The following is a 22,815-nucleotide window of genomic DNA, read 5'->3' as shown; positions in this document are numbered from 1 at the left end:
CCAGGTTGGCGCCCGCCGCGACGGCGTGCTCGAGGAGCTGCCGGAGCAGCGCCTCCCGCCGCATCAGGACCGCCCAGTGAAGCGCTGTGCGTTTCTGCTTGTCGGCAGCGTCCACTGCGGCCCCCGCGACGAGCAGCGAGCGAGCAACGTCCTCGTAGCCGCCCTGGACGGCGTGCATCAGCGCCGTCAGCCCGTCGCTGTCCGGCTCGTCGATGCTGCAGTCTGCAGTCCGGTGCTCGAGCAGGATGCGCACGATGCGGTCGTTGCCTTTTGCTGCTGCCAGGTGGAGCGGCCCGAGCCAGCCGCGGTCTGGGTCCAGGCCTCGGCTAGGTGGCTGTGATTCCCGTGCTGTCAGTGTCGGGGCGGAGAGCGACGCAGAGCGGGAGCCTCTTGGGGTGGTCGAATCTCGCTGCTGATGGCTTAGACTGGCGGCTCCGGTTGTATCCCCACCGGTCAGTGAAACGCTTCCCATCATGTGCCCGTCGCATGGCGAAGGTAGTGGTAAGAAGCCCCCAAGATCCAAAGGATCCGAATACGTGTGGTCCTCCTGCAGGGCATCCACCTCCATGGGGCATCGAACGTCCCCGTTGTGACGTGGCTCGTCGATCCCGAAGGTCATGGAGAAAGCATCGGGAGACAGGATCGTTTCGCTGATGCTCGAAATGGACGGCGTCGCGAGTTGACCTAGTTGGGGGCTTGCGCTTCCGGCTTTCTGCCTCTCCTGTTTCCGGGCCGAAGTCTTCTGCTGGCTTCGCTTCCCTAGGCACTCCGTGAGCGAGTTTCATGTGGCCGGGTTTCACCGATCGAGAGAAGCGTACAACGAAACCTTCGTTGTGCCAAGCGATTTTGCTCTCGACGTCGAGCAATCGGGTCATCCTTGGCCGGCTCCATCTAGGATCACAAGTATTTTGGCATACCTGAGAGTCAGAAGTTCCCCTGCGTCCGAGAGAAGAATCGGCATAGTGGCGCAGAAATTACTGCCTGGCGAATACATAAGGTACCCCTTGGTCTTCAACTCAACCTTCCACCGATCCCCGCAACTTACCTACCTACCAGGTAGGTACCGGGCCTACCTACCAGGTACCCACGGCCCAACAGCCCCAGAGTCCTGCACTTGCCCCCCAACCCGCCTACGGTTCTGTGGAAACCCGGAGGGTTCCATCACATCATATGTGTTCCCGAGCCTGCAGTTGGCCCCCTTTAATATCAGCTATCATGTGAGACTGCGGCGAAGATTTGGCGCAACTCAGGTCAGCTTGCCTCGGCTTGCAGATCCGTGCCATGTCGCCGCAACCAACGTGCGTATGACGGTCGCAGTGCAGTCCGGTGCCGCGCTGTGGGTGGCGACGGGAGGCTTGGAGCCCGTCCCGTCCCGCTGCTTATTAACCGTGATGGGGGCCATTTTCGGTTGGGTAGTCGACCCCGGCTGCATTCCGCGAGGTGTCGACTGTGCAGTTACTGTGGTAGTTGCTTTCACTGACCAGTCCACATATACAAGTATCAGTCCAGATTTTTCCGGGCCCCCCTGCAGCATATTGCATCGGAAAAAGGGACGGGAGTTGCCTTGCTTCCAAGTTCCGGCCCGTCCCTCCTGCTTGACTGCTTCGGCAATCAAGACAACCTCAAGCAAGTATACCTACATAATTCCGAACGCCAAACTAACCCTTTACAGTTAGCAAGAGACCCAGAACAAGCATACCAGAGGACCGGGTGCGAACATCGGCGTGAAAAGCCATGAGATTTCATTTCAATCAATTCAATGCCTTCTCTTCATATTCTAGTAGGGCTGAGTTGCGGGGAAGCTGTGCTGAAAAAAAAAAAAAAAAAAAAAAAAAAAAAAAACTCCACTGAATTGTTAAAACAAACGGGGTACTTACTGGCCCAACCCGAAAGAGAAAAAGAAAGCCAGGCGCCCCAAGGATGCAGAGGGCAAAGACGGATCCAGAAAGACTAGGTGCCAGTGCTCTATACAAATACAATCAGACTAAGTCGTGCTCCTACGGACAACGTACCTATGTGCACAATCTACCTTCACTCCTTCACTCAAGCCGCACTCACAACCTCTGTCACACTTTTCCCAGATGGCCTTAGCGCCCTCAATGACTCGCCGTCCTCATAATAATGGCGCCAGCCCTCGTCCGTTGAAAAGTCGACCGTCATCAAGCCGGACGTCGGCATGGGGAGTTTCCACGTCTCGTGGTCGTATCCGGACCCCTCGAGGTAGCGCGCCGTTGTGAGGAGCGAATCGTGCAGCTTGTGGAGGTAGTACCTAAAGCGTCCATTTTTAGGCGATGACGGCGGTGTGACGCGTTTCTGGCTCGGATCGCCTCCGCCGGTAAGTTTTATGCGGCGCTGGACGAAGAGGGACCGGAAGGATATGGCGCAGGCAACCAGGAAGGCTAAAGGTTCACAACATCAGTCTTCGAGAAATGGATGTGGAAACAGACCTGAAGAAGGAAGGAACAAAACTCACATGTGAGGTACTCGATCGAGAACCAAAACACCCACGCAATGTTGATTTGTTCCAACGCGTACTTTGGATCCTCCGAGATGGTCCTCGAAAAAACACCCCGAACGATAGTCATGGAGATGGTCAGGCCCACCAGGCAGAAGATGGCCGATAAGACCACCTTTTGGCGGAAGGAGACGTGGGTGCTCCACAAGATCCAGACGGGGAAGATGATGACTAGGACAGGAACGAAAGAAGAGCCATCAATACCTCAGCTAGCTCGCCTCTTGCATCTTCTTGGAGGAGGAAGACTCACGCAGCAGGTCAGAGAAGACATCAAGCACGCTGGCCACGATCTCCTTGATGTAGACACTGTGCAGGGAGTCCGGAAGCATGCACGTGGCGAAGATGACGTCGATGTCCCCGAACATGCATTCATACTGGTTCAGCCCCAGGGATGCGAACCCGCACGCCATGATGAGGGCGGCGCACACCCACCACGCGTACAGGTACAGCGGGATCTGGTGGCCCAGCCGGTAGAACAGGGCCAGGAAGGACGACTTGATCAGCCACAGACCGATGTACACCGTGATGGACATGACTCCGCACGCTCGGAGCGCCGCCTGCGTGTCTTGGACGAAGGTGGGACCCGGGACAAAGGTGCCCTCGACGGCGTGCGCCATGTTGTACAAGTCCGGCAGGTACAGCTGCCAGACAATCGTGCTGGAAATGAAGACGGCCAGGGCGCCAGCCACAAGCCAGTCCTCGAGCAGGAGGGTGCCGAAGCAGACATGGCGGATGTAGGCACGGAGAGTGAAGCAGACAACGCACACGCCGGTACTGACCCAGAGGAGGATCTGTCGAGAAGAGTCAGTCAGTCAGCGGGAATGTAGATGGTCTTCTTGGAAAGCCCACACCAATGGCAGGGAACCTCACGAGAAAACCGTCGCAGGACACAATATCGGCCAGCGCCATGCCGACGAGGGAAAGCTGCTTCTGCGACGGGTCAGAAGGTATTGTGTGGATGGTTCAGCGCTGGACAATGTCTTTGCTGGGGTGTCAAGATGAGGACCAATCTGCGAACTTGTGAAACTACGGCATCCTTGACACCAAAGGATGAGAGAGACAGAGGCTTCCAACTTTCTTTAACTCAGCCTCTCCAATCACCTAGGCAACTAAACCGCAGAGCAAGCGGCTGGAGACGGGAAGGGAGGTGGCACAGCAACACAGCCCGCGTGCGGGGTGCATCAGTTTGTTCGTGACGCAGTGAAACACGCCGAACCAACGCGACCGCATGTTAAGTAGGTAGCGAGTGCCTTGGGTTGACATTGCGCGATGGAGGGCTTTCACAAGCCGATCTGGATGCGCCGCCGTCCATGAGCAGGTTGAGGCATGCGGCGGGAGAGAAAAACCAACAACTAGACTTGGAGGGGGGCGGCTCGGTAAGAATTCTGGGTACCTAGGTAGGTGTATGTGCCTCATCCAGGCAGAGGCTGACTGGGTAAGCCGTAAGCATTACGCTGACGGATCTGGTTTCCTTAGGCCAAGCGTAATCGGCACGCTTCTCGAATGTTACCCTAAGTCATCATACATATTACATGATTATGTACGTAGGTCTTACCTAGTTATCGGGAGAAAAAAATGAGCTCCATGCCACAGCAGAGCGTCAGGCGGAGTCAATGGGTGGGATGTCGTAGGACTCAGGGATTGATACCTGCCGAAGACGCGAACGGTCCTTCTGTCCTTCTGCTGAGTCGAGCTACCGAAGTCGGCTCCCTGGACAAACAAGAAGACGTGTGCCTGCGGCCCTGAGTAGCCAATTGCTGTAGAAGTGTGAGATGAGAGAACTCCCCAAACGAGACCGTGGCGAGTTGTCTAGGGTACAATTGGGTGGATTAGATACCTAGGTAGCACATCAATATCCTCCGCCAACCCAAATGGAGTTCCAACGGCGCCATGGCTTGTCTCGCTAGACAGTAATAGTGTCACAAACTAGGTGACTACCCGGCATCGTCCCTCAGAGCCTCTCGGAAAAAGTCGTCCATGGCTTCCAGAAGCTCCTCTGAGCCCTCTCCTGTCACGACAGACAGGTGTCCCTTCCCCCGCGCTATATGCAGCCGCTTCCTGGGCGTCGACAACTTCTCGAATGCCGCTCTCTGCTCTTCCGGGCTGGAAATATCGTCCAGCTCCGGCACAACCACCATGACGGCCATCCGTTCGTCGATCATGTCCAGCAGCTCCCTCGGCCGTGCCAGCGCCAGTTTGTAGAACGTCTGAAACGTGATGCGATCCCGGAAGCCCGGGTGGCCCCGCCCAGCCGCCGCGCGCATGAGGTTGTACGCCTCCAGGCCGCCGGGTCCCCCCGCGCCACCGAACCCCGCAAGGTTCTCCCCGTTGCTGTTGAACGGTGGTAGGGACAAGGGCTCGTTCCCGCCTAATTGCGAGACGCGATCCTGGATCAGACGGGCGAACGTCGCGCGTCGCCGGTCCGGGCGCACAAAGCTGAAGAGGGGGCACACCATGATGAGGGCCCGGGGCCGGTGATCAACGGCAGCAGCGCAGCCGCTCACCGTGCCGCCAAAGGACATGCCCCAGAGGAGGATGCGTTGAGGGTCGACACACTTAAGATTTGAGACAAAGGTCACAATGTCTGCCGCCGAGTCAGGAAGAGATCATGTACTGCACATCGGGAAAGGGGAAAGGGGCAAGAGACACACCCGAAACGTCCTCGGCCATTTGCAGAAGGTCCGGCTGGTTCCGCGGCACTCCGCCACTCGCGCCGACACTTCGAGCATCGTAGAGGAGGACATTGTAGCCGCGGCGTTGAAACCACTCGGCAACGTCCGGCAACGTCATCTCCTTGACGCAGTTGAACTGGGTATTCGATGCGATTATGTTAGCTATGCGTCAGAACAACAGGCGGGGACTCGTACACCGTGTGACATGACGATGGCCGGTGCCGGCCCAGGAACAGCAAAGAGCCATCCGCGGATGGCAATGCCGTCGATGGTTGTGCATTCCACTTCTTCATATGCGGAGGAGCCCATGGCGCGAAGAAAAGGGGTGGAGGCAAGGTGTCGAACAGCAAAATGGGGCCCACCACCCGAACAGCGGGAGCGAAGGAAGGCAGAATGAGTTTCATTTGCTAGAAACCGCTGCAAGACGCCACGCAACGGTCTAATAATAAGCGACGAGAAAGCCCCGGTGTAGCAAGATGTAACCGGTAGCTCGATGACCGGTCAGGGCCTCTCTGATTGGGCAAGGAGGGAAGGCCAAGTATGGTTGATGTTCGTGCTGACCAGACCGATGGGTCATGATTACCACGGTGCGATCCAATAAGGAGAGGAAAGGGGAAGAGGAAGGGGGGGGGGGGTGTGTGTCGTGCACTTCATGGCAGAGAGATATCCCAGCTCAAGCCCTCAAGACTGCAAACAGACACGACAAACAGCAGCTTTCCAGAGGAAAGCTTCTGCCTGCTAAGCGGATTCGCTCCCCGTTGAACATGGCCCAAGATCCCATTGCCATCATTGGCTTGGCGTGCCGCCTCCCCGGCGGGAACTCTTCCCCGGGAAGGCTCTGGGACTTCCTGGAAGAAGGCAAGGTCGCCTCCAACGAGGTGCCGGCCTCACGCTTCAACTTCTCGGGCCACTGGGACGGTTCCCTCAAGCCGGGTACGATGCGCTCCAAGGGTGGCATGTTCCTCTCGGAACAGGACGTGGACCTCGCCGACTTCGACGCGTCCTTCTTCGAGATGGCGGCCACTGAAGCCCTTGCGACGGACCCCAACCAGCGCCAACTGCTTGAGATCGTGTACGAAGGGCTGGAGAGTGCGGGGGTACCCATGGAGGCCATCAACGGCGCGCCCGTGGCGTGCTTTGTCGCCTCCTTCGCTGTCGACTACGGCGACATCCAAATGCGCGACCCGGAGGACCGGCCGGGAAACACGGACCTCGGCGTAGGTCGCGCCATCCTCGCGAATCGCATCAGCTGGTTCTTCAACCTGAAGGGCCCCAGCGTCACCATCGATACGGCCTGCTCAGGCAGCCTAGTCGCTCTCGATATGGCCTGCCGTACCCTGCGGTCGCGCGAGGCGGATGCGGCGATCGTCGCCGCCAGCAACCTGTACATGAGCCCCGAGCACGTCATCGACGACGCGCTTGTCGGGCAGGCGCACTCCCCGACGGCACTGTGCCACAGTTTCGACGCTGCAGCCGACGGTTATGTCAAGGCCGAGGCCGTGAGTTGCCTGATTGTGAAGCGACTGGAGACGGCGCTGCGAGACCGAGATCCTATCCGGGCTGTCATACGCGGCATCGCCATCAACAGGTTCGGGCTAGCAGCCTTTGACCGCAGGAACACTCACTCTCCATTCGTACTGACCCCTCTTCGCTAGCAACGGCCGGACAAACGGCATCGGAAGCCCGAGCTCCGAAGCTCAAGCAGCCGTTATCCGCAAGGCGTACGCCAACGCTGGAATCGTCGATCTCAACGATACCCAGTATCTCGAGTGCCACGGGACGGGAACCAAAGCCGGAGACGCAGCCGAGGTAGCCGGAATCAAGGCCGCCTTCGCAGCATCACGAGATCCCGCCAAGCCGCTCATCATCGGATCGGTGTGTCCTTGACTCCTTGCCTCCAGCCTCACAGATGCTTTGCTCCTGGAAGAGGAGTCAAGTATTGACAAGTACTGCTGCTAGATCAAATCCAACGTGGGCCACTCGGAACCGGCTGCGGGCTTGTCAGGCTTGATCAAGACAATCCTGTCGCTCGAGCATGGCATGATCCCCGGAACGCCCAGCTTCATCAACCCCAACCCAAACATCGACTTTGCCGGGGCCAAGGTGAGGGTCTCTCGAACCATGCTCCCTTGGCCAGCCACCGATGGCAAGCCCAGACGCGCAAGCGTCAACTCGTTCGGCTACGGCGGCGCGAACGCGCACGCCGTCCTAGAAGGGTCGGACGCCCACACCCAAGGCCAGACGCACCACGTGGTCTCGATCCGGCCCATCGACGAAATCTCGCAATGGGCCCCGGACGGGCACAGCTTCAATGTCACGGCGGACGGCGTCGGTGCCAGTACTAGGCCATACACTCTCGTCCTCTCGGCCAACGATGCCCCCTCCCTCCAGGCAAACATTGCCGCCCTCTGCAGCCACCTCGTCAACCCACGCGTCCGCGTCCACCTCCGGGACGTGGTCTACACGCTCTCGCAACGCCGCTCGCATCTGTGGCACCGTGCTTTTGTCAACGTCCGCAGCAGCAGCGGCAGCAACGAGCAGACCATCAAGATCCAAGCGGCCGATTTCGTCACGGCCAAAAAGGCGCCCCGGCCCCCGCGCGTGGCTTTTGTGATGACCGGGCAGGGCGCGCAGTGGTCGCAGATGGGGCGCGATCTTGTGCGCGCGTTCCCCTCCACGGTGCGGCCCATCCTCGCGGAGCTCGACGGGGCCCTGCAGGGGATCGCGGCGTGCGAGCCTCCGGGTTGGTCGCTCCTGGAGGAACTGACCGAGCCGCGGGACGCCGCACACCTCCGGCAGCCCGAGCTCTCGCAACCGCTCGCGACAGCACTGCAGATTTGCTTGCTGGCCGTGCTCGAAAAGTGGGGGGTCAGCGCGTCGAGCGTCGTGGGCCATTCGTCGGGCGAGATCGCGGCCGCGTACGCGGCGGGATATCTCGACCGCGCGGGTGCCATCAAGGCCGCCTTCTTCCGCGGTCGGGCCGTAACCCGAGCAAGTCGGAGGGAGAAGAACATGGAGAAGAGCCTCGGCATGCTGGCGGTGGGCCTGGACGCGGACGGGATCGCTCCTTATCTGGGAGCGTACGGCGGGCGCGCCTCCATCGCTTGCTACAACAGTCCCCGCAGCTTGACGATTTCGGGAAGGAAAGACGACCTCGAAGCCTTGGAAGCGGAACTCAAGGCGGCGGGCCATTTTGCCCGTCTTCTGCAGGTCGATGTGGCTTATCACTCGCGGTACATGGACGCGGTCGGCGCGGAGTACGAGTCTCTGATGGAACGCGAAGGCCTCCGTGTGCGGCATCCATCTGACGAAGGTTGCTCGGAATCTCGGGGCACATGCATGTTTTCATCGGTGACCGCATCCAAAATAACCGACCAGACACCCACCGATACGTCTTACTGGAAGGCCAACCTCTTGTCACCGGTTCGTTTTGACAAGGCCATCCAGGAGATGCTCTCACAGCCAGATCACAAATCGCCCGATATTATCATCGAGGTCGGCCCGTCGGGCGCCTTGGCCGGCCCCATATCACAGATCCTCAAGTCGGCTTCCAACGCCGGAGATGTCTCATACTACGCCGCCTGGTCCCGCGGTGCCGACGCCATCAACGCTCTTTTCAACGTGGCCGGCCGGCTCTTCATCACCGGCGCGGCCATCGACCTTGGGGCGGTCAATGGGGCTGACGACAACGACGACGGCGGCGGCGGGGATCACACTGCGCCGCGGTGCGTCGTCGACTTGCCGAGTTACCGCTGGAACCACTCAGTCAAGTACTGGTACGAGAGCGCGGCAAGCAAGGACTGGCGATTCCGACGGTATGTCACCCACGACCTGCTCGGCAGCAAGATCCTCGGCACGCCGTGGACGAGCCCGATCTGGCACAAACGCCTGGCGTTGAACGACGTGCCGTGGCTGCGGCATCACAAGATGGGCGGCGACGTGCTGATGCCCGGCGCGGCGTTCTGTGCCATGGCCGTCGAGGCCATGTATCAGAAACACTGCGCAGTCGAGCTGCACGCGTCACCCGAGGCGGTGCGCGTGAGCGATCTCGCCTACGGGCTGCGAAACATGCGTTTCCACCGCGCCCTAAGGGTGCCAGAGGGCGAACCTGTCCATATCCTTGTCGCCCTCACGAAGCTCGCTCGAAGCAGCGACGACTCAGGCTGGCACGAAGTTCGCATTTCTACATCCAAAGACGACGCCATCGTCGAGCATTGTACCGGTATGATTCGTGTCCAAGAGGCCGTCGAGGAGCGGCTGCCCGCGAACGACGAGAGGCGTGCGCCGCTGCGGTCTCCCCAGCCTTTCCGGCTCTGGCACAAGACGCAGCGTGAAGTGGGCATGGACTTTGGCCCCTCGTTTCAGAAGACCAAGTGGCTCGAGGCCACCAGTGGGCAGCGGTCATGCCGGGCCATGGTGGACTTGACGCCGCCCTCTTCGGCTTGGAATCCTCCGTCGCACTATTCTCTCCACCCCGCTGTCATGGACTCGTGCTTCCAAACTCTTATGGCCCCGAACGCGGCGAACGAGCGCAGCCTCGTCAAGGAAATCCAGATACCCGCGTTGGCCGACGAGGCCTTCATCAACCGGATCCCGCGCCAGGGGGTTCGCCAAGGCCTGGTCCTGGCGCAGTCGAGATACTCGGGACGAGGTCGGCCAGATCAGGCAAAAGGGATCATAGGAGACGTTTCGACGTATGACGCCGAGACGGGAGACCTGCTGGTGCAACTCAAGGGTCTCCACTACGTGAAGCTGGACGTCGATCCGAAGCCCGACGCGCACGTGTTCGATTCGGTGCAATGGAAGCCTGACATCACACTCCTGACCCAGGCCCAGCTCGGGGCTCTTGGGCTCCCCGTGAGCGCCGTGATCGATCTGCTCGCGCACAAACGGCCGCGCCTCAGGGTCCTTGAAGTCAACCTCAACGGCGGCACGGACGGCAATGTATCGAGTCTTTGGCTGGACGCTGGTGAGGCAGCAGCGCGGCAGGCGTGTTCCCAGTATGACTTTGCGTCTTCGGATGCCGAGGGGCTGGTCGCCGCCCAGAGGAAGTTCGGCGCGGCGAGACACAACGTGGGTTACCTTCTGGCGAGCCCCGAGAAGCCGGGGCTTGGCCTTGAGACCGCACTCTCAGCACAGTACGACCTCGCGATATTGCATTCGCCTCACAGAGTTGAGAGCGCCGGCGTTATCAGCGAAAATCTGGAGCCGCTTCTTTCCGACGGCGGCCTTGTTGTCGTCGTGGAATCCGGAAACGGTCCTGGGATCATGACCTTCATCTCCCCTTCTTCTGCAAGGTCGACAGATTCTCGTGCCGCATCCTCAGACGAGTCAAACCCCAATTTCGAGAATGGCGCATCTCAGACATCTCAGTCTGACGGAGAGCATGTCGCGAGCTCCGCCACCTCCCTGGCCAGCGCCGATGCTGAAGCCTGGAAGACCACGACGAGCCCGGCGGAGATCCGTCTTCTTGACCATGTGCTCACAAGCCAGGACGGGACAACAACGCATCATCTCTACAAGGTACGCAGGGCTTGGAGCTCGGCAAATGCAAATCCCAGGTCGGCGCAGGGGGTCGGCGAGCCCGTGAGCTCCCCGCCCCAGCACCGGACACTCGTGGTGACACACCTGTCGCCCCTTTCGGGCAGCCAAGCCGCCCAGATGGCCATCATCCTTGGCGACATCACAGAGGCTTTACAAGCCTCAACGCAGCCGACAGTGTCCCCCAATCCGCCGACGCAGTCCGGGTGGACCGTGACCCACGTCGCCGCCGACACGCTCACCACGGTCGTGGACGACACCAGCATCATCCTTGTCCCAGACGAGCTGCTGACCTCGGTACTAGCCGACCCGTCCCCAGCGCAGTGGGCAGCGCTCCAGGCTCTCTTCGCGGCGGGCCGCCCCATCCTTTGGCTCACCGCCGGGGGCGGCGGCGGGGCCGGCCAGCATCCCGAGCGGGCCATGGCGCACGGCCTGTTCCGCGTCGTGCGCCGCGAGCTGGCGAGCCAGGAGGACCGGGTGCCCCGCGTAGTGCTCGACGTGGACGCCGAGCTGGTGGGCGTTCAAGTCCAAGAAGGTCAGAACAACGCGGCCCCGCTGGCGCTGGCGCGCGGCGTGGCAGCCGTGCTGCTGGAGCTTGTGGGTAGGAGGAGTAGTAGTAGCGAGGGTGACGGCAGTGGTGGCAGAGTGGAGGACCACGCTGCCGAGGCCGAGTACCGCCTGCGGAGGGACGGCGTTCTTGAGGTGCCGCGCCTTGTCCCGGATGCGCCCGTGAACGAATTTCGCCGATTCGATCTGCTTGGGCAAGCCGGCCCGTCGACCGCGGCTGGGCTGTGGGAGACAGAGCGGATGGTGCGTCTCCGTGGCGACAGAGTGGGCTCGCTCGACCTGACCTGGTGGGAGTGCGAGGAAGAGCCTCTGCAGGAAGGCTATGTCGAGGTGGATGTCGAGGCAGTGGGCGTGAACTTCAAGGTAGGTTGCGCAGACCGGAATGCCCGTCTCCTAATGTTCCATGGTTACTGACGAGAGGGCCTTTGCTTGAAAAAGGACGTCGCGGCTGTGATGGGAATCATACCTGAAGATGAGCACATGATCGGGTGTGAATGTGCCGGCGTGGTTCGGCAGCTTGGGCCTGGCGTGACCAAGGTTAAGGTTGGGGACCGGGTTGTCGTGCTGGGTAAGGGCTTCTACGCAAATCGCATTCGGTCAATCGCCCATTGTGTCCACGTTATTCCATCTTGGATGAGCTTTGAAGAGGCCGCCACCATCCCTCTCGCGTACTCGACAGCAATCCAAGCCCTCCTTCATCTGGGGAACCTCCAAGAGGGCCAGGTGAGGAAGATTCTTCCCCGTTGTGCAACCTTCAATGTCTTCCGTTGCGTGGGCAAAGCCGCCGAAAGCTGACGTGTGATCAATAGTCCGTTCTCATCCACTCCGCTGCGGGTGGCGTCGGACTGGCCGCCCTTCAGCTCGCGCAGTACAAAAAGGCGGAAGTATTCGTCACCGTCGGTACGGACGAAAAGCGCGACTTCCTGAGTTCCGAGTTCGGGATCGCCCAAGACCACATGTTTTCTTCGCGGAACTCCAAGTTTGCAGAGGAGATCCTGGCCATGACAAACGGCCGAGGCGTGGATGTCGTTATCAACTCTTTGACTGGAGACATGCTCGACGCGTCATGGCGGATCGTCGCCGACGGTGGCACCATGATCGAGATCGGCAAACGGGACATCCTGGACCGCAATGCTCTGGCGATGGAGCCGTTCGGTCGAAACTGTTCCTTCCGAGCGCTGGACTTCTCGTCCGGCAGAACCTTGAAGGACGCGCGCCTGCTGGGGGAGCTGATGGGCGAGATATTCACGCTCATCGAGGGCGGCCATATTGGGCCGATCCGGCCCATCACCGCATTCGGATTTGACAAGGTCTCAGAGGCCCTGGCCTATATGCGGCGGGGTCAACACATCGGTAAGCTGGTCGTCGCCAAGGGCCCGTCAAAGAGCGTCCAGGTGCCCATCAGGCCTCTGCCACGAGCCCTGAAGCTCCGCCAAGATGTCTCCTATCTGATCGTCGGAGGCATCAAAGGCCTCTGCGGCAGCCTTGCTCTGCACATGGCGAGGCATGGGGCGCGTCATCTCATCGTCTGCAGCAGGAGCGGCATTGATGATGAGACATCAGCACGCATCGTTCGCGGGTGTCGTTCGTATGGATGCGAGGTGACTGGGCAGAAGGGTGACGTTTGTGACATGGCCTTTGTGCGACGCGTGTTCGAGTCGGTTCACCCTCGACGAATTGCTGGCGTTATCCAGGGGGCCATGGTTCTGAAAGACAAGCCCTTCCAGGCTATGGGGCTGGAAGACTACCGGGACGCCGTCGCTGCCAAGGTGTCGGGAACATGGAACCTACACCGTGCCTCGCTTGAAGACGCGTTATCGTCGTCATCGTCGTCGTCGTCGTCATCATCACGTTCTCTCGACTTCTTCACGCTCCTGTCGAGCGTCTCGGGCGTGGTGGGAAACAAGGGCCAGGCCAACTACGCCGCAGCAAACGCCTTTCTGGACGCCTTCGCTGCTCATCGTCGTTCCTTGGGCCTGCCCGCACATGCTCTCGACCTCGGTGCAGTGGACGACGCCGGTTACATTGCCGAGCAAGAGGCGGCGGCCCTCGCCGGCAAGGATGATGACAGCGCTGACGGCACGAGTCACAGTTCTGGGTCCCGTCTCGCAGATCGCTTCCGCCGAGATCCCCTGTGGACGCCACTAAACGAACAGGCCCTGCGGACAGCCCTGACCGTGTCGATCCTGCAGCAGCAGGCGCGACCCCTCAGTGCAAACTCCCAGCTCGTTACGGGAATCGCGCATCCCCTGACGGGCGGCGACCTGGAGAACGACCCGCGCTTTGGCTATGTGTTGAGCGGGGCCAACGGCAGGAATGATGTCGGCTCTGGACAGGAGGACGATATCGGCGGAGCGGAGGGCGTCGTGGGTGCGGCGGTCCAGGCCTTTGCGCTTCTTCGGGCGTCGGGCAACACTACCGCGAGTGCGCAGGCCCTGGAAAAGGCAGCGGTGGCGGCGCTAGCAGCGCAGACGGCACGCATCCTGCGACTGGAGACTGAAGTCGAAGTTGGCAAGCCACTGTCGTCGTATGGCTTCGACTCGCTCTCCGCGGTGGAGCTCCGTGGCTGGATCCGGGCCCGGCTCGGTGCTGAGGTCAGCACTCTGGATGTCACGGGAGCCAGGTCACTAGTTGAGCTAGGAGAAAAGGTGGTAGCCAAGATAAGCCAGAATGGTCTGCAGGCCCAGGCTGCAGCTGCAGCTGAAAGCCGTGGTTCACAGTAACGGGCAGAGTTGCGGCGCTTATGTAGGTAGGTAGTGGGTTGGGTGCTCACTTTGAAATTACGGGAGTCTTCCCTTTTCCCAGCCACCGAAGCGAGGCCTAAGAGCGGGCAGAGTAATAGCAGATCTAGCGGAGACTGGCCTCCACCTTCGAGATACCTAGGGGCTCGATGGTCTCCCTAAGGTACTTGAGAGCACTATATATCTCCTTCTTGTCGAACAGTGCTTTAAGGAACTGGCCTATAGCGTTTCCTTTAGCAAAGCGAGTACCCTTGGTCTCCCCTATAGTTGTGAGCCGACCAGTGAGGAAGCCTCCAGCTAAAGGACTAGGGCAATATCGGTGTTACAGAACTAAGGCACCCACGTGAGCGTTACTGGTGGTTGTGACTACCTATATATGCAAGTGGAGCGCAGCGTTCGACCACGGTGTGGTTGAACTGGCGGATCTTTTGGGCCACGACAGCATGAGCGAGCCAGGCCAGCAAGGCCAGCTCACCCGAGGCTCGAGGGTCGGGCACAGTTGGTTCGCGTCCCCGAACCGGGGGACGGGATCCTGGCGCCGAAAATGCACCACCATCGCGAATGCGCGGGGTGCGAGCTGAGGGACTTAATGGGGTGTGAACGAAGTAGGATGGGCGACGCCTTCCGGCCTCCGCCGCCGGCGCCGTTTGCAGTCGCTACGAAGCCGGCCCCACTCCGGGAACGCGAACAGGTTCTCGGCCGGCAAAGCTTCGGGTGAGTCGTTTGGCCCGGGCTTGCTGAGTCATCATTTTGCATCACAAGCTCCTGGAGCTGTGCATGCAAGGCATCGCCAACCAAACCGCCGCCGCAGCCGAGGACGACGACGCAACCAGCCCCCGGCATCAGCAAAACAATGAAGCCTTCCACAACAGCAACACTACTGGCCTGCACAGCAGTGCACGTGCAGGCCTTTTCGGATTCCTCACCGTTTATCCTATTTTCCACGGCCAAGTACGTTTGCGTCCCTGGCTGGACTCTAACCCCCGTCCCCAAGTCCCTGTAGGATCGCAGACCGAGCTAACCATCCATTGCGCGCCCAACCCATCACAGACTCCCACCGGCCCCGTCAGATGCCCAACTGCAGACCTCCTCGCAAGTCCTCGCCGCCGCAAAGTCCCTGCTCGCGTCATGTCCGACGACGCGGTACATCCTCGTCTCGCAGCCGAACATGCACGCAGCCGACTTCCGCGCCACCGACAGCAGCAACAGCGGCACCGGCAACAGTTGCCGCATGCCGAACCTGTGTCGCGCGGTTCGCGCGGCGGGCGAGAATGCCAGCTGGAGCGTCGCCGAGGTGATCGGCCAGGTCTCCGGCCGGCCGCTGGCCGAGTACGTCGCCCAGGCGTGCGAGGCGCGCGGGGTTGAGGCGAAGCTGGACAAGATTGAGCTGAAGCACTTGCCTGCTGCTGCTGAGGGCACGAAGAGGGAACGAGAGAGGAGGGAGGTTTTGGGCGATAATGGTATGTTTGTGGCTCTTTTCTCCGTGTGCCGCTCAGAGAACCAGGGTAAGGTGGCGTGGATCGGGATGCTGATGGCTCGTCGGAACAGATCACGAACTGGGCCAGCTTCTCGAGATCCTGGATGGCGACTACACTGTTATGGTGTACTCGGACCCGAACGAGTTCAAGGCGTACCAACCTGACTTCGTGGAGCCGGTCCATACCGACATGAAGCGCTGGTCTGAGGAGCTAGAGCTCGCCGCGAGGCAGATGTCGAATTCGACCTCGAGGTTGCCGCTGTTTGAAAAGTATCAGTTCTTCACGCCGGGTCAGTCGCCCCTAGAATGTACGCGCCAGTGCAATATGCTAATATGGACACAGGCATCTTCATGTCCTTCATCGTGCTTGGTGTCGTCCTCTCCATCCTGGGCGCCGGTCTCAAGGCGCTTGCCAGCCTGGAGGTCTCTTACGGCGCGTTCGACAAGGAGATGGGACCGGCGGCGCAGAAGAAGCAGATGTAACATAGCGTATCTGTCTCATTACGCCGTGCCTGTGGCGCGGCTTTTTTGGTGGCTTGCAGCATTCCTCGTTGTACTGGGAGTTTCGGGAGTTGGGCATACTTGTGGTGTCATGAATGTTTAGACATCTCTTGGAGATATTATCGATGACGGCTTCGGCGTGCTTAATCGTGAATGGCTTTTAATGCCAGAGACAGTGACTTCTATTCGAAATTCGTCAGGATGACAGCGCTCCCGATGATGCAGAGAGTGTGTGATTTGTCCTCAAGTATTCCGTAGTTCACAATCGTAAACGCCGTGACCAAAGCCCAGAGTATGCCCTTACCGTCTCCACCCCCAGCCTGCCCCCAAATCTCTCTTCCTTTCATACCAGGTGACTCGGCAGAAGGAAATTGGCGATGCCTTCCCGAACGGCATACTCGTGGCCGCAATTCCCACACACCAGCTTGCCCTCGTTAATCTGCGTCTCCATGAGCAGCGTGTGCAGATCCTTGAGCATCTTCTCGTCGCTCTGCAGCTCCTCCGCAGTGGGTGGTTGCTCGGGCAGTTGGGGAAAGCCCAGCTGTGCTCGGGGTTAGTGAGGTGAGCATTCATAAGGAACTGTGAGGCGAGAGATTCGATTCAACCGGAGGGGGGGGAGCCATGGCGATAAGAGCATCAGGCAGTGAAAAGGTGAAGGGAAATGGCCCACTACAGTATAGGAAATCGCAACTCCTACAAAAGACATTTAAACTAGGAAAATCACTTGCCTCCGTCGATGTTATCCGCAGCGCATTCCAATCGATGCGGGGCAGCAGGTTGACTAACAGCTGCGGGTTGAGCTCGACATCGTCGCTGACGAGCTCAGCATCCTTGGGGTGCAGCGGAAATGAATTGGCCGAAGACTTGCATGTCTTGACCGCACATGTCAGGAAATTCAATGTTAGGACCTTCATTTTGGGAGCCTCTGGCGTTGTTGTCGAGCAGACGGTGCAGGTCTGAGTGATCCAGAGTCCATGAAAAAATTAGGGATGCCTGAAACGGGGCCGCCTGATGCATCTAACGGAGGTCTCAGAGGAGCGACCCCTTCCATGGAAATCACCTCGGCGTTCACGGAAATACGGCAACCAAATCTCGATGGGAAGCTGTATTTCTACAATTCATGCCCGCGTCTTCTCGTAGCCAATGTTGTTGCGCTTCTGGTCGGCCCTCGAAAATCGGAACCACACCGCCATCACCGCCACGACGATGCCAAAGAGCGTCAACCCTGGACCAGGAAGTGGTAGTCCTCGTCGGTTTCGGTGTCCGGAGCCTCCTTGTTTGTGGCGGGCGTCTTTTCGGTTCCGTCTTCAGGCAAATCCGAGTCTGGACAGGTGCGAAGGAAAGAACCAACAATCAGCACATCATCCCACAGGCATCGGATAGTTCGGGCGCGCGAGTGGGAACTGCAGATTCATCTTTCTTTCGACAGCAGCCCTTCGAACAAGTGCGCGTGTTTTGCTGCCCCAACCTGTTTTCAGGGAAGAAGAGGGAAACGGTACACATTGAAAAAACAGCCCTTAGAGCTCCACGTGGATACCTTCAGGAGGGACCTCCAGCTCGCCGCTCTTGACGATCTTGACGGTCTTGACCGGCCTGTCGCCAGGCTGCGTTTCGACGTTCTCGATCTTCTCGACAACGTCGTAGCCCTCGAGGACCTCGCCGAAGACAACGTGGCGGCCGTCGAGCCAACTGCCATCAGCCCGTGTCAGCAAAACCGGTTCAGAGGGAACAGCCCCCTGTGGCTTGTGTATCCGGGCACTTACGAGGTGACAACCGTGGTGATGAAGAACTGGGAGCCGTTGGTGTCCTTGCCCGCGTTGGCCATGGAGAGGAGGCCTTTCTTGCTGTGCTTGAGCTTGAAGTTCTCGTCGGGGAACTTGTCGCCGTAGACTGCAGCCATGGGCGTCAGCACCTTCAACTCGGAACGGCCATGTCCCAGAAAGGCGCCGGGGGGGAATACGCACTCGACTTGCCACCGGTGCCGTCGCCCTTGGTGAAGTCGCCGCCCTGGATCATGAACTGCTTGATGACACGGTGGAAAGTGGAGCCCTCGTAGCCGAAGCCCTTCTCGCCCGTGGCCAGAGCACGGAAGTTCTCGGCCGTCTTGGGGACAGTCTTGCCGTAGAGACCCATGACGATGCGGCCAAGGGGCTCGCCGCCGTGCTCAATGTCGAAGTAGACCTTGTGGGTGATCTTGGGGCCCTTGGCGGCGGCAACCGGCTGCGCAACCATCAAGCCGACGCCGACCATCACCGAGGCGGCGAGAACGAGCCGCTTGAGGTTGAACATTTTGGCTGTATAGGGGTCTGTAGTCTGTCCGGCGGAACTGCGAGGTGGAAAGGTGATCGTTCCAAATCAATTGGACCGAGCGAAGGGGAAAGCAGTGAAAACAAGGGACGAGGTTCGTCGACTGTTCTTGAACCTTGGAAGCTACGTTTCACCTTGGACGGGAGCAGCTCCAACCCATGGCTCAGTGGCCCTTGACCATTTAGCGGGACGGAGGGTAGACGTTAAAGAGGTCCCGCCAAGACTAATTTCGGCCAATTGTCGGCTATGTTTTTACAACGTTATTACGTAGCCACTATCGCCAAGGTGTTTACTCTATCGCCAAGGGTTAGTTCGCCAGGGGTTCCGGGGCCGGCGCCAGCCCCCCGCTGGTTAGGGTTTAGGTTAAGGTTAGGATACGGGTTATAGTTAGGGTGCGGGTTATCCTCGTTTTCTTCTTTTTCAATTTGGTTGAGTTTTCGTAGAGTTGTTGCGACGAGTCTTTGCGATTGTTGTTGTTGATGTTGCTCGAAGTCGTCGTGGCCTGCTCATCCCTTGGCGATTTGTAATTACTTGTACGCGGCAAAATCCGAAATTAGTCTTGGCGGGACCTCTTTAACGACGACCGGACGGAGACAGGGGTTCGGCCTCCGTGCAAACACTGCAACGCCGGAGGTGCAGGGGGTGAGTTGCGGGGCCCGGGGGCACAGTGCCGCGACCGAACAGAGATAGTACCTAACGTTATCCAGTATTCCACAGTTCAGGAAAGGCATGCTTCGAGCGCTGCAAACACCCCGACCGTGTCTGAAGTAACATCGAGTCTCGGCCTGGGAATCGCCCACTCAGGTACCTCTGTGGCCGCCTGTCACGGAATACAGGGCATCGTCATCTTCCGCGAAGTCAAAGTTGAACCTTCAACAACCACACGCCACTGAGAGACAGCATCGCGCGACATGCGCAGAACCTGGCTGTCTGATGATCAAGCCCGCCTGAGAGCGTAACCCACCACGGAGCGGGATGATGTCCTCGACGAACGACGAGGACCCGTTCCTCCAGGTCCAGCAGTGCGTTTCGCCCTGCCGCCGCCGCTGGCCCCCCGGCCCGCCGCGTGGATGGAAAGTGAACTAACGCAACACGGCAACAGAGATGTCCTCAACCAGCTCCAGTCCGCCCGCTCCCTGTTCACGTCATACCTGCGCATCCGCTCGCTCACCACCTCCGCGACGTCTCCAGAACTGGCCTCGGCGCGCGCCGACCTCGAGTCCTCGCTCGCCTCCCTCGCCGAAGACCTCGCCGACCTCGTCGCCTCCGTCCAAGCGGTCGAGTCCAACCCGTCCCAGTATGGCCTCTCCGCCGCCGAGATCGCGCGGCGCAAGCGCCTCGTGCAGGAGGTCGGCGGCGAGGTGTCCGACATGCGCGAGGAGCTAGCCAAGGTGTCGTCCTCTTCCGCTTCCGCCGCCGCCGGGCGCGGAGGGAAAGGAGCGGTGGGCAGCGGCGGCGGTGCCAACGACCTCCCGGACCCGTCGACCTTCGCCATCCCCGACGGCAGCGGCGGCGGCGGCGGTGACGATGACGCGGTCGGCGACTACGCGGCCGAGTTCGAGCGCGAGCAGCAGGTCATGATGATGCGCGAGCAGGACGAGCACCTGGACGGGGTGTTCCAGACGGTGGGGAACCTGCGGCGGCAGGCGGACGACATGGGCCGCGAGCTGGAGGAGCAGGTCGAGATGCTCGAGGTGGTGGACGACTTGGCGGACCGCGTCGGCGGCCGCCTGCAGACGGGCATGGAGAAGCTCAGGTATGTCATGAGGCGGAACGAGGACCGGCTGAGTAGCTGCTGCATCGGGGTTCTGATCGTCGTGTTGATTGTATTGTTGATATTGCTATTGGTGTTATGAGGGTTGGGAGGCGGGCGTTGGGAGGATGCTTTTGGCGAGGACGTCGTCCCATAATACCTTTGCGTAGATAGACAGGGTGGCCTCTGCTGAATTCGGCGTTTTGGGTCTTGTATTGATGTTTCTCATATTTCTTGCTGTTGTTATATGTTGGGTATATAACTCGTATCGAATCCAGCTAGGACACATGCAGTCCCAAAAGCGTGACCTTCACATCCCCTGTCTCGCATAGCCGCCGCTTTTCAACCCGCAAGGCAACGCCGAACCAGAGCCTCTCTATCTGGAGCCAACATTATGTAGACATCTTAGGGACACCCATTCCCGTACCCTGATCAGCCCGACCAGCTTATCCAAGAACCAAGCCCGCGTCCCGCTTTAGTAGCTGAGCCAACACGTCGAGAGAATTGACAGCCGCTGTCTTCTGTGGCGCTCTGGCGGGAAACTCGACCAGGGCCATACGCAGTGCCGCCAGTGCGGCCGTACCGTAAAACTCGATAAACTTCTGCTCGTAGTTCTCCACCATGGACTTAAGCACGACGCATTGCGTGTCCGAGATTTCCGCCGACGGCGTGTTGACGATCCGAGCCATGGCCGTCCAGTAGTGCCGCGGGGGATAAGGATTCTCCTTCTTGACCGCCATGAACTTCCGCAGCGAGATCGCCGCAAAGCCGGCCCCGAGGCCCGTCATGCGGTCCATATGTTGCTGCTGCGTCACCCATCGCCCGTTTTCTTTCCACCAGCCTAGCCTCTGCCTCCCTTGCTCCGTTTTCTCGCTGCCGCGGTAGCCGAAGAGCACCGGGCAGACTATCCTGAACTTAGCGAGCAGGATGTCGATCATTGACCCGCCCCGCCAGAGGAAATCGGGCTCCGAGAGGGTGGCAGCAACGCAGACCCCGATCGGGTCTGCCGTCTCCGGCCGCGCCCCAGCCTCGTTGATAAACTGCGAGATGGCGGCCTTTGCGAAAATATTGATGAGGTAGAGAAAGACCGAGGGCAGCATGGGTTCGTTGTGTGCGGCTCCTTCGACTGGATTCTTCCTCGGCGTCAATAGAAACTCGTTGGGGTCCATCAACTGCGATTGCACCTGGTTTGAGAGTGCCTCTCGCATCAGTTTGACGATCGTTTGTTGCTGCATCGGTTACGTTAGCAAAATGTGGCTTTCACATCGGAGACCACGTTCGCATACCTGAACTCTGTTTACCCCGGCAACTCCAGAAGACACAGTGAGTTGCCCGACGGATTTCCGTAGTTCTCTCCGCATGTCGCCCATTCTCTCCTTGAGAATCGGGTTCGTTTTTGCCTGTTCCGCCATGAATTTCCGTAGATTTTTGAGATTCTTGTGGATTTCGGAATACCGATCTGGGCGCGGTTGCGCGGGCGGTGGAGCAGCCGAGCGAGACGTTTCGGCCGTGGAGGTGTCGCCATTGGGTTGCGGAACATTACTCAGAAGACCACCGACTCCCAAGGCCGAGGTCGCCGGTCTAGCAGGTTCGGCGGCCTTCTGAGGGACAGCCGCCGGGGCCTGAGCGGACGGCTTGGATACTTGAAGCCCTGGCGTAGCCACTCCCGGGGGTTTTGTTGCTGGTTGCGATGTCGCGCCATTCGTTTGCGTTGGTGCCCGGGCGTTGGCCGACTTCGGGGCTGGAGTTGTACCGTTGGGTGTTGGCGGTGCAGGCTGCTGAGGCTCTGGTAATGGAGGTGGGATCGCAACCTTGGTCGCCCTGAGGGCATTTAACCTCGTGCGTTCGGCAGCGAGTTGCTCCTCGAGTTTGATCCTCTCCTCCTCCTTGCGACGCTCGGCGAGGAGGCGCTGCGCCTCCTCCCTCTGGAGTTGCTCCCGGTACACTCTTTCAGCATCTTCCCTGATTCGGTCATGTTCCCTCTTGGCAGCTTCGAGGAGGTATTTGTGTCGCGCTTCCGAGTTCCGGTCGTCGTCAATGATCTCCTCGAGCACGGATCGCGACGGGCTCGCCCGGTGGTAGCTTGGCGGGCGATGGGGTGAGGAGCCAGCCATTATAGAGGGCGGCACAAGTTCGACTTTGCTCGGCGTCTATAATGCCATGCTCCTCGGCGATTTGCGAGGCGCGGTTGCGAGTGCGTCGCGACGGCGGTCCTTGGACTTTGTTCGCCAATGGAGGCGCAGACTAGAATCACCCTCCAGGTGTTTTGCGGCTGTCCACCCAGTTGGTTATCATGCAGTCGGGTTACGGATAAATGTTAGCGAACCGCACATGCAGGCGGCTAACGACAGATCCGCACTGTAACACAACACTTCATTCCAACCCTAACCCTGCTAAGCTCCCCCCTTACGCTTGACTGCGCTTGACCATCAGGGGGTGGCTCAAGCATCCCCAACACATGGTATTTGTCCATGTAGTTCCACAAGTGTTACCTGTGCACTAGGAGGTAGGTACCAGGTAGGTAGGTCGCGTGGAGCGAACACCGCGTTCAGGAAATCCGACAGGCGCTGCTGGCGCCAGTCAAGCAGTTATGTGCGCCTAGATCGTCCGTCACCCAGCAGGGCTAGGGAAGGGATATTCCGTACACCCAATGAAGAGCTTTCCCCAGTTGCATTTCTGTTCACTTGGCCGTGCACCGCAAAATTTGAATTCCGCGACATCCTGCACTGTCGCGCCTCACT

General features: G+C 59.6%; 8 protein-coding genes across 8 annotated transcripts; 3 read left to right on the top strand and 5 right to left on the bottom strand.

The window, feature by feature from the left end:
• Positions 1-2,399: 2,399 nt before the first annotated feature.
• Positions 2,400-3,189, bottom strand: THITE_40285 (uncharacterized protein; the record flags this gene model as incomplete). Its single annotated transcript, XM_003649196.1, has 2 exons — positions 2,400-2,686; positions 2,766-3,189. Coding segments are annotated over 2 exons (711 nt in total), but the record flags the coding sequence as incomplete, so codon positions are not given.
• A 1,166-nt stretch (positions 3,190-4,355) lies between these two features.
• On the bottom strand, positions 4,356-5,629 carry THITE_2107710 (uncharacterized protein). Its single transcript, XM_003649195.1, has 3 exons — positions 5,383-5,629; positions 5,167-5,323; positions 4,356-5,099 (listed from the first exon to the last, which is right to left on the bottom strand). Exons 1-3 carry the CDS (start codon positions 5,494-5,496, stop codon positions 4,450-4,452), a joined length of 921 nt encoding a protein of 306 aa, XP_003649243.1. The 5' UTR covers positions 5,497-5,629; the 3' UTR covers positions 4,356-4,449.
• A 322-nt stretch (positions 5,630-5,951) lies between these two features.
• THITE_40673 (polyketide synthase) lies at positions 5,952-14,018 on the top strand (the record flags this gene model as incomplete). Its single annotated transcript, XM_003649194.1, has 8 exons — positions 5,952-6,775; positions 6,843-7,062; positions 7,147-10,803; positions 10,849-11,263; positions 11,375-11,658; positions 11,734-12,018; positions 12,105-13,380; positions 13,423-14,018. 8 exons carry the CDS (start codon positions 5,952-5,954, stop codon positions 14,016-14,018), a joined length of 7,557 nt encoding a protein of 2,518 aa, XP_003649242.1.
• An 809-nt stretch (positions 14,019-14,827) lies between these two features.
• THITE_2107704 (uncharacterized protein) lies at positions 14,828-16,194 on the top strand. Its single transcript, XM_003649193.1, has 4 exons — positions 14,828-14,987; positions 15,087-15,496; positions 15,585-15,803; positions 15,857-16,194. Exons 1-4 carry the CDS (start codon positions 14,890-14,892, stop codon positions 15,994-15,996), a joined length of 867 nt encoding a protein of 288 aa, XP_003649241.1. The 5' UTR covers positions 14,828-14,889; the 3' UTR covers positions 15,997-16,194.
• A 48-nt stretch (positions 16,195-16,242) lies between these two features.
• THITE_2107701 (uncharacterized protein) lies at positions 16,243-17,065 on the bottom strand. The gene is made up of 2 exons (XM_003649192.1): positions 16,743-17,065; positions 16,243-16,555 (listed from the first exon to the last, which is right to left on the bottom strand). Exons 1-2 carry the CDS (start codon positions 16,926-16,928, stop codon positions 16,358-16,360), a joined length of 384 nt encoding a protein of 127 aa, XP_003649240.1. The 5' UTR covers positions 16,929-17,065; the 3' UTR covers positions 16,243-16,357.
• THITE_2107700 (uncharacterized protein) lies at positions 17,055-18,509 on the bottom strand. The gene is made up of 4 exons (XM_003649191.1): positions 17,979-18,509; positions 17,778-17,904; positions 17,483-17,703; positions 17,055-17,337 (listed from the first exon to the last, which is right to left on the bottom strand). The coding sequence occupies exons 1-3, from the start codon at positions 18,301-18,303 to the stop codon at positions 17,532-17,534; spliced, it is 624 nt and encodes a 207-aa protein (XP_003649239.1). The 5' UTR covers positions 18,304-18,509; the 3' UTR covers positions 17,055-17,337; positions 17,483-17,531.
• Positions 18,510-19,299: 790 nt separating this feature from the next.
• Positions 19,300-20,177, top strand: THITE_2042627 (uncharacterized protein; the record flags this gene model as incomplete). Its single annotated transcript, XM_003649190.1, has 2 exons — positions 19,300-19,343; positions 19,424-20,177. The coding sequence occupies 2 exons, from the start codon at positions 19,300-19,302 to the stop codon at positions 20,175-20,177; spliced, it is 798 nt and encodes a 265-aa protein (XP_003649238.1).
• Positions 20,178-20,348: 171 nt separating this feature from the next.
• Positions 20,349-22,412, bottom strand: THITE_2107695 (uncharacterized protein). Its single transcript, XM_003649189.1, has 2 exons — positions 21,361-22,412; positions 20,349-21,303 (listed from the first exon to the last, which is right to left on the bottom strand). The coding sequence occupies exons 1-2, from the start codon at positions 22,186-22,188 to the stop codon at positions 20,521-20,523; spliced, it is 1,611 nt and encodes a 536-aa protein (XP_003649237.1). The 5' UTR covers positions 22,189-22,412; the 3' UTR covers positions 20,349-20,520.
• Between the last annotated feature and the right edge of the window lie 403 nt (positions 22,413-22,815).

This window comes from Thermothielavioides terrestris, chromosome 1, assembly GCF_000226115.1.
Source record: "Thermothielavioides terrestris NRRL 8126 chromosome 1, complete sequence".
NCBI lineage: Eukaryota > Fungi > Ascomycota > Sordariomycetes > Sordariales > Chaetomiaceae > Thermothielavioides > Thermothielavioides terrestris.
Note: the sequence above shows the minus strand (reverse complement) of the source record. Positions and strands in the feature narration are given on the sequence as shown.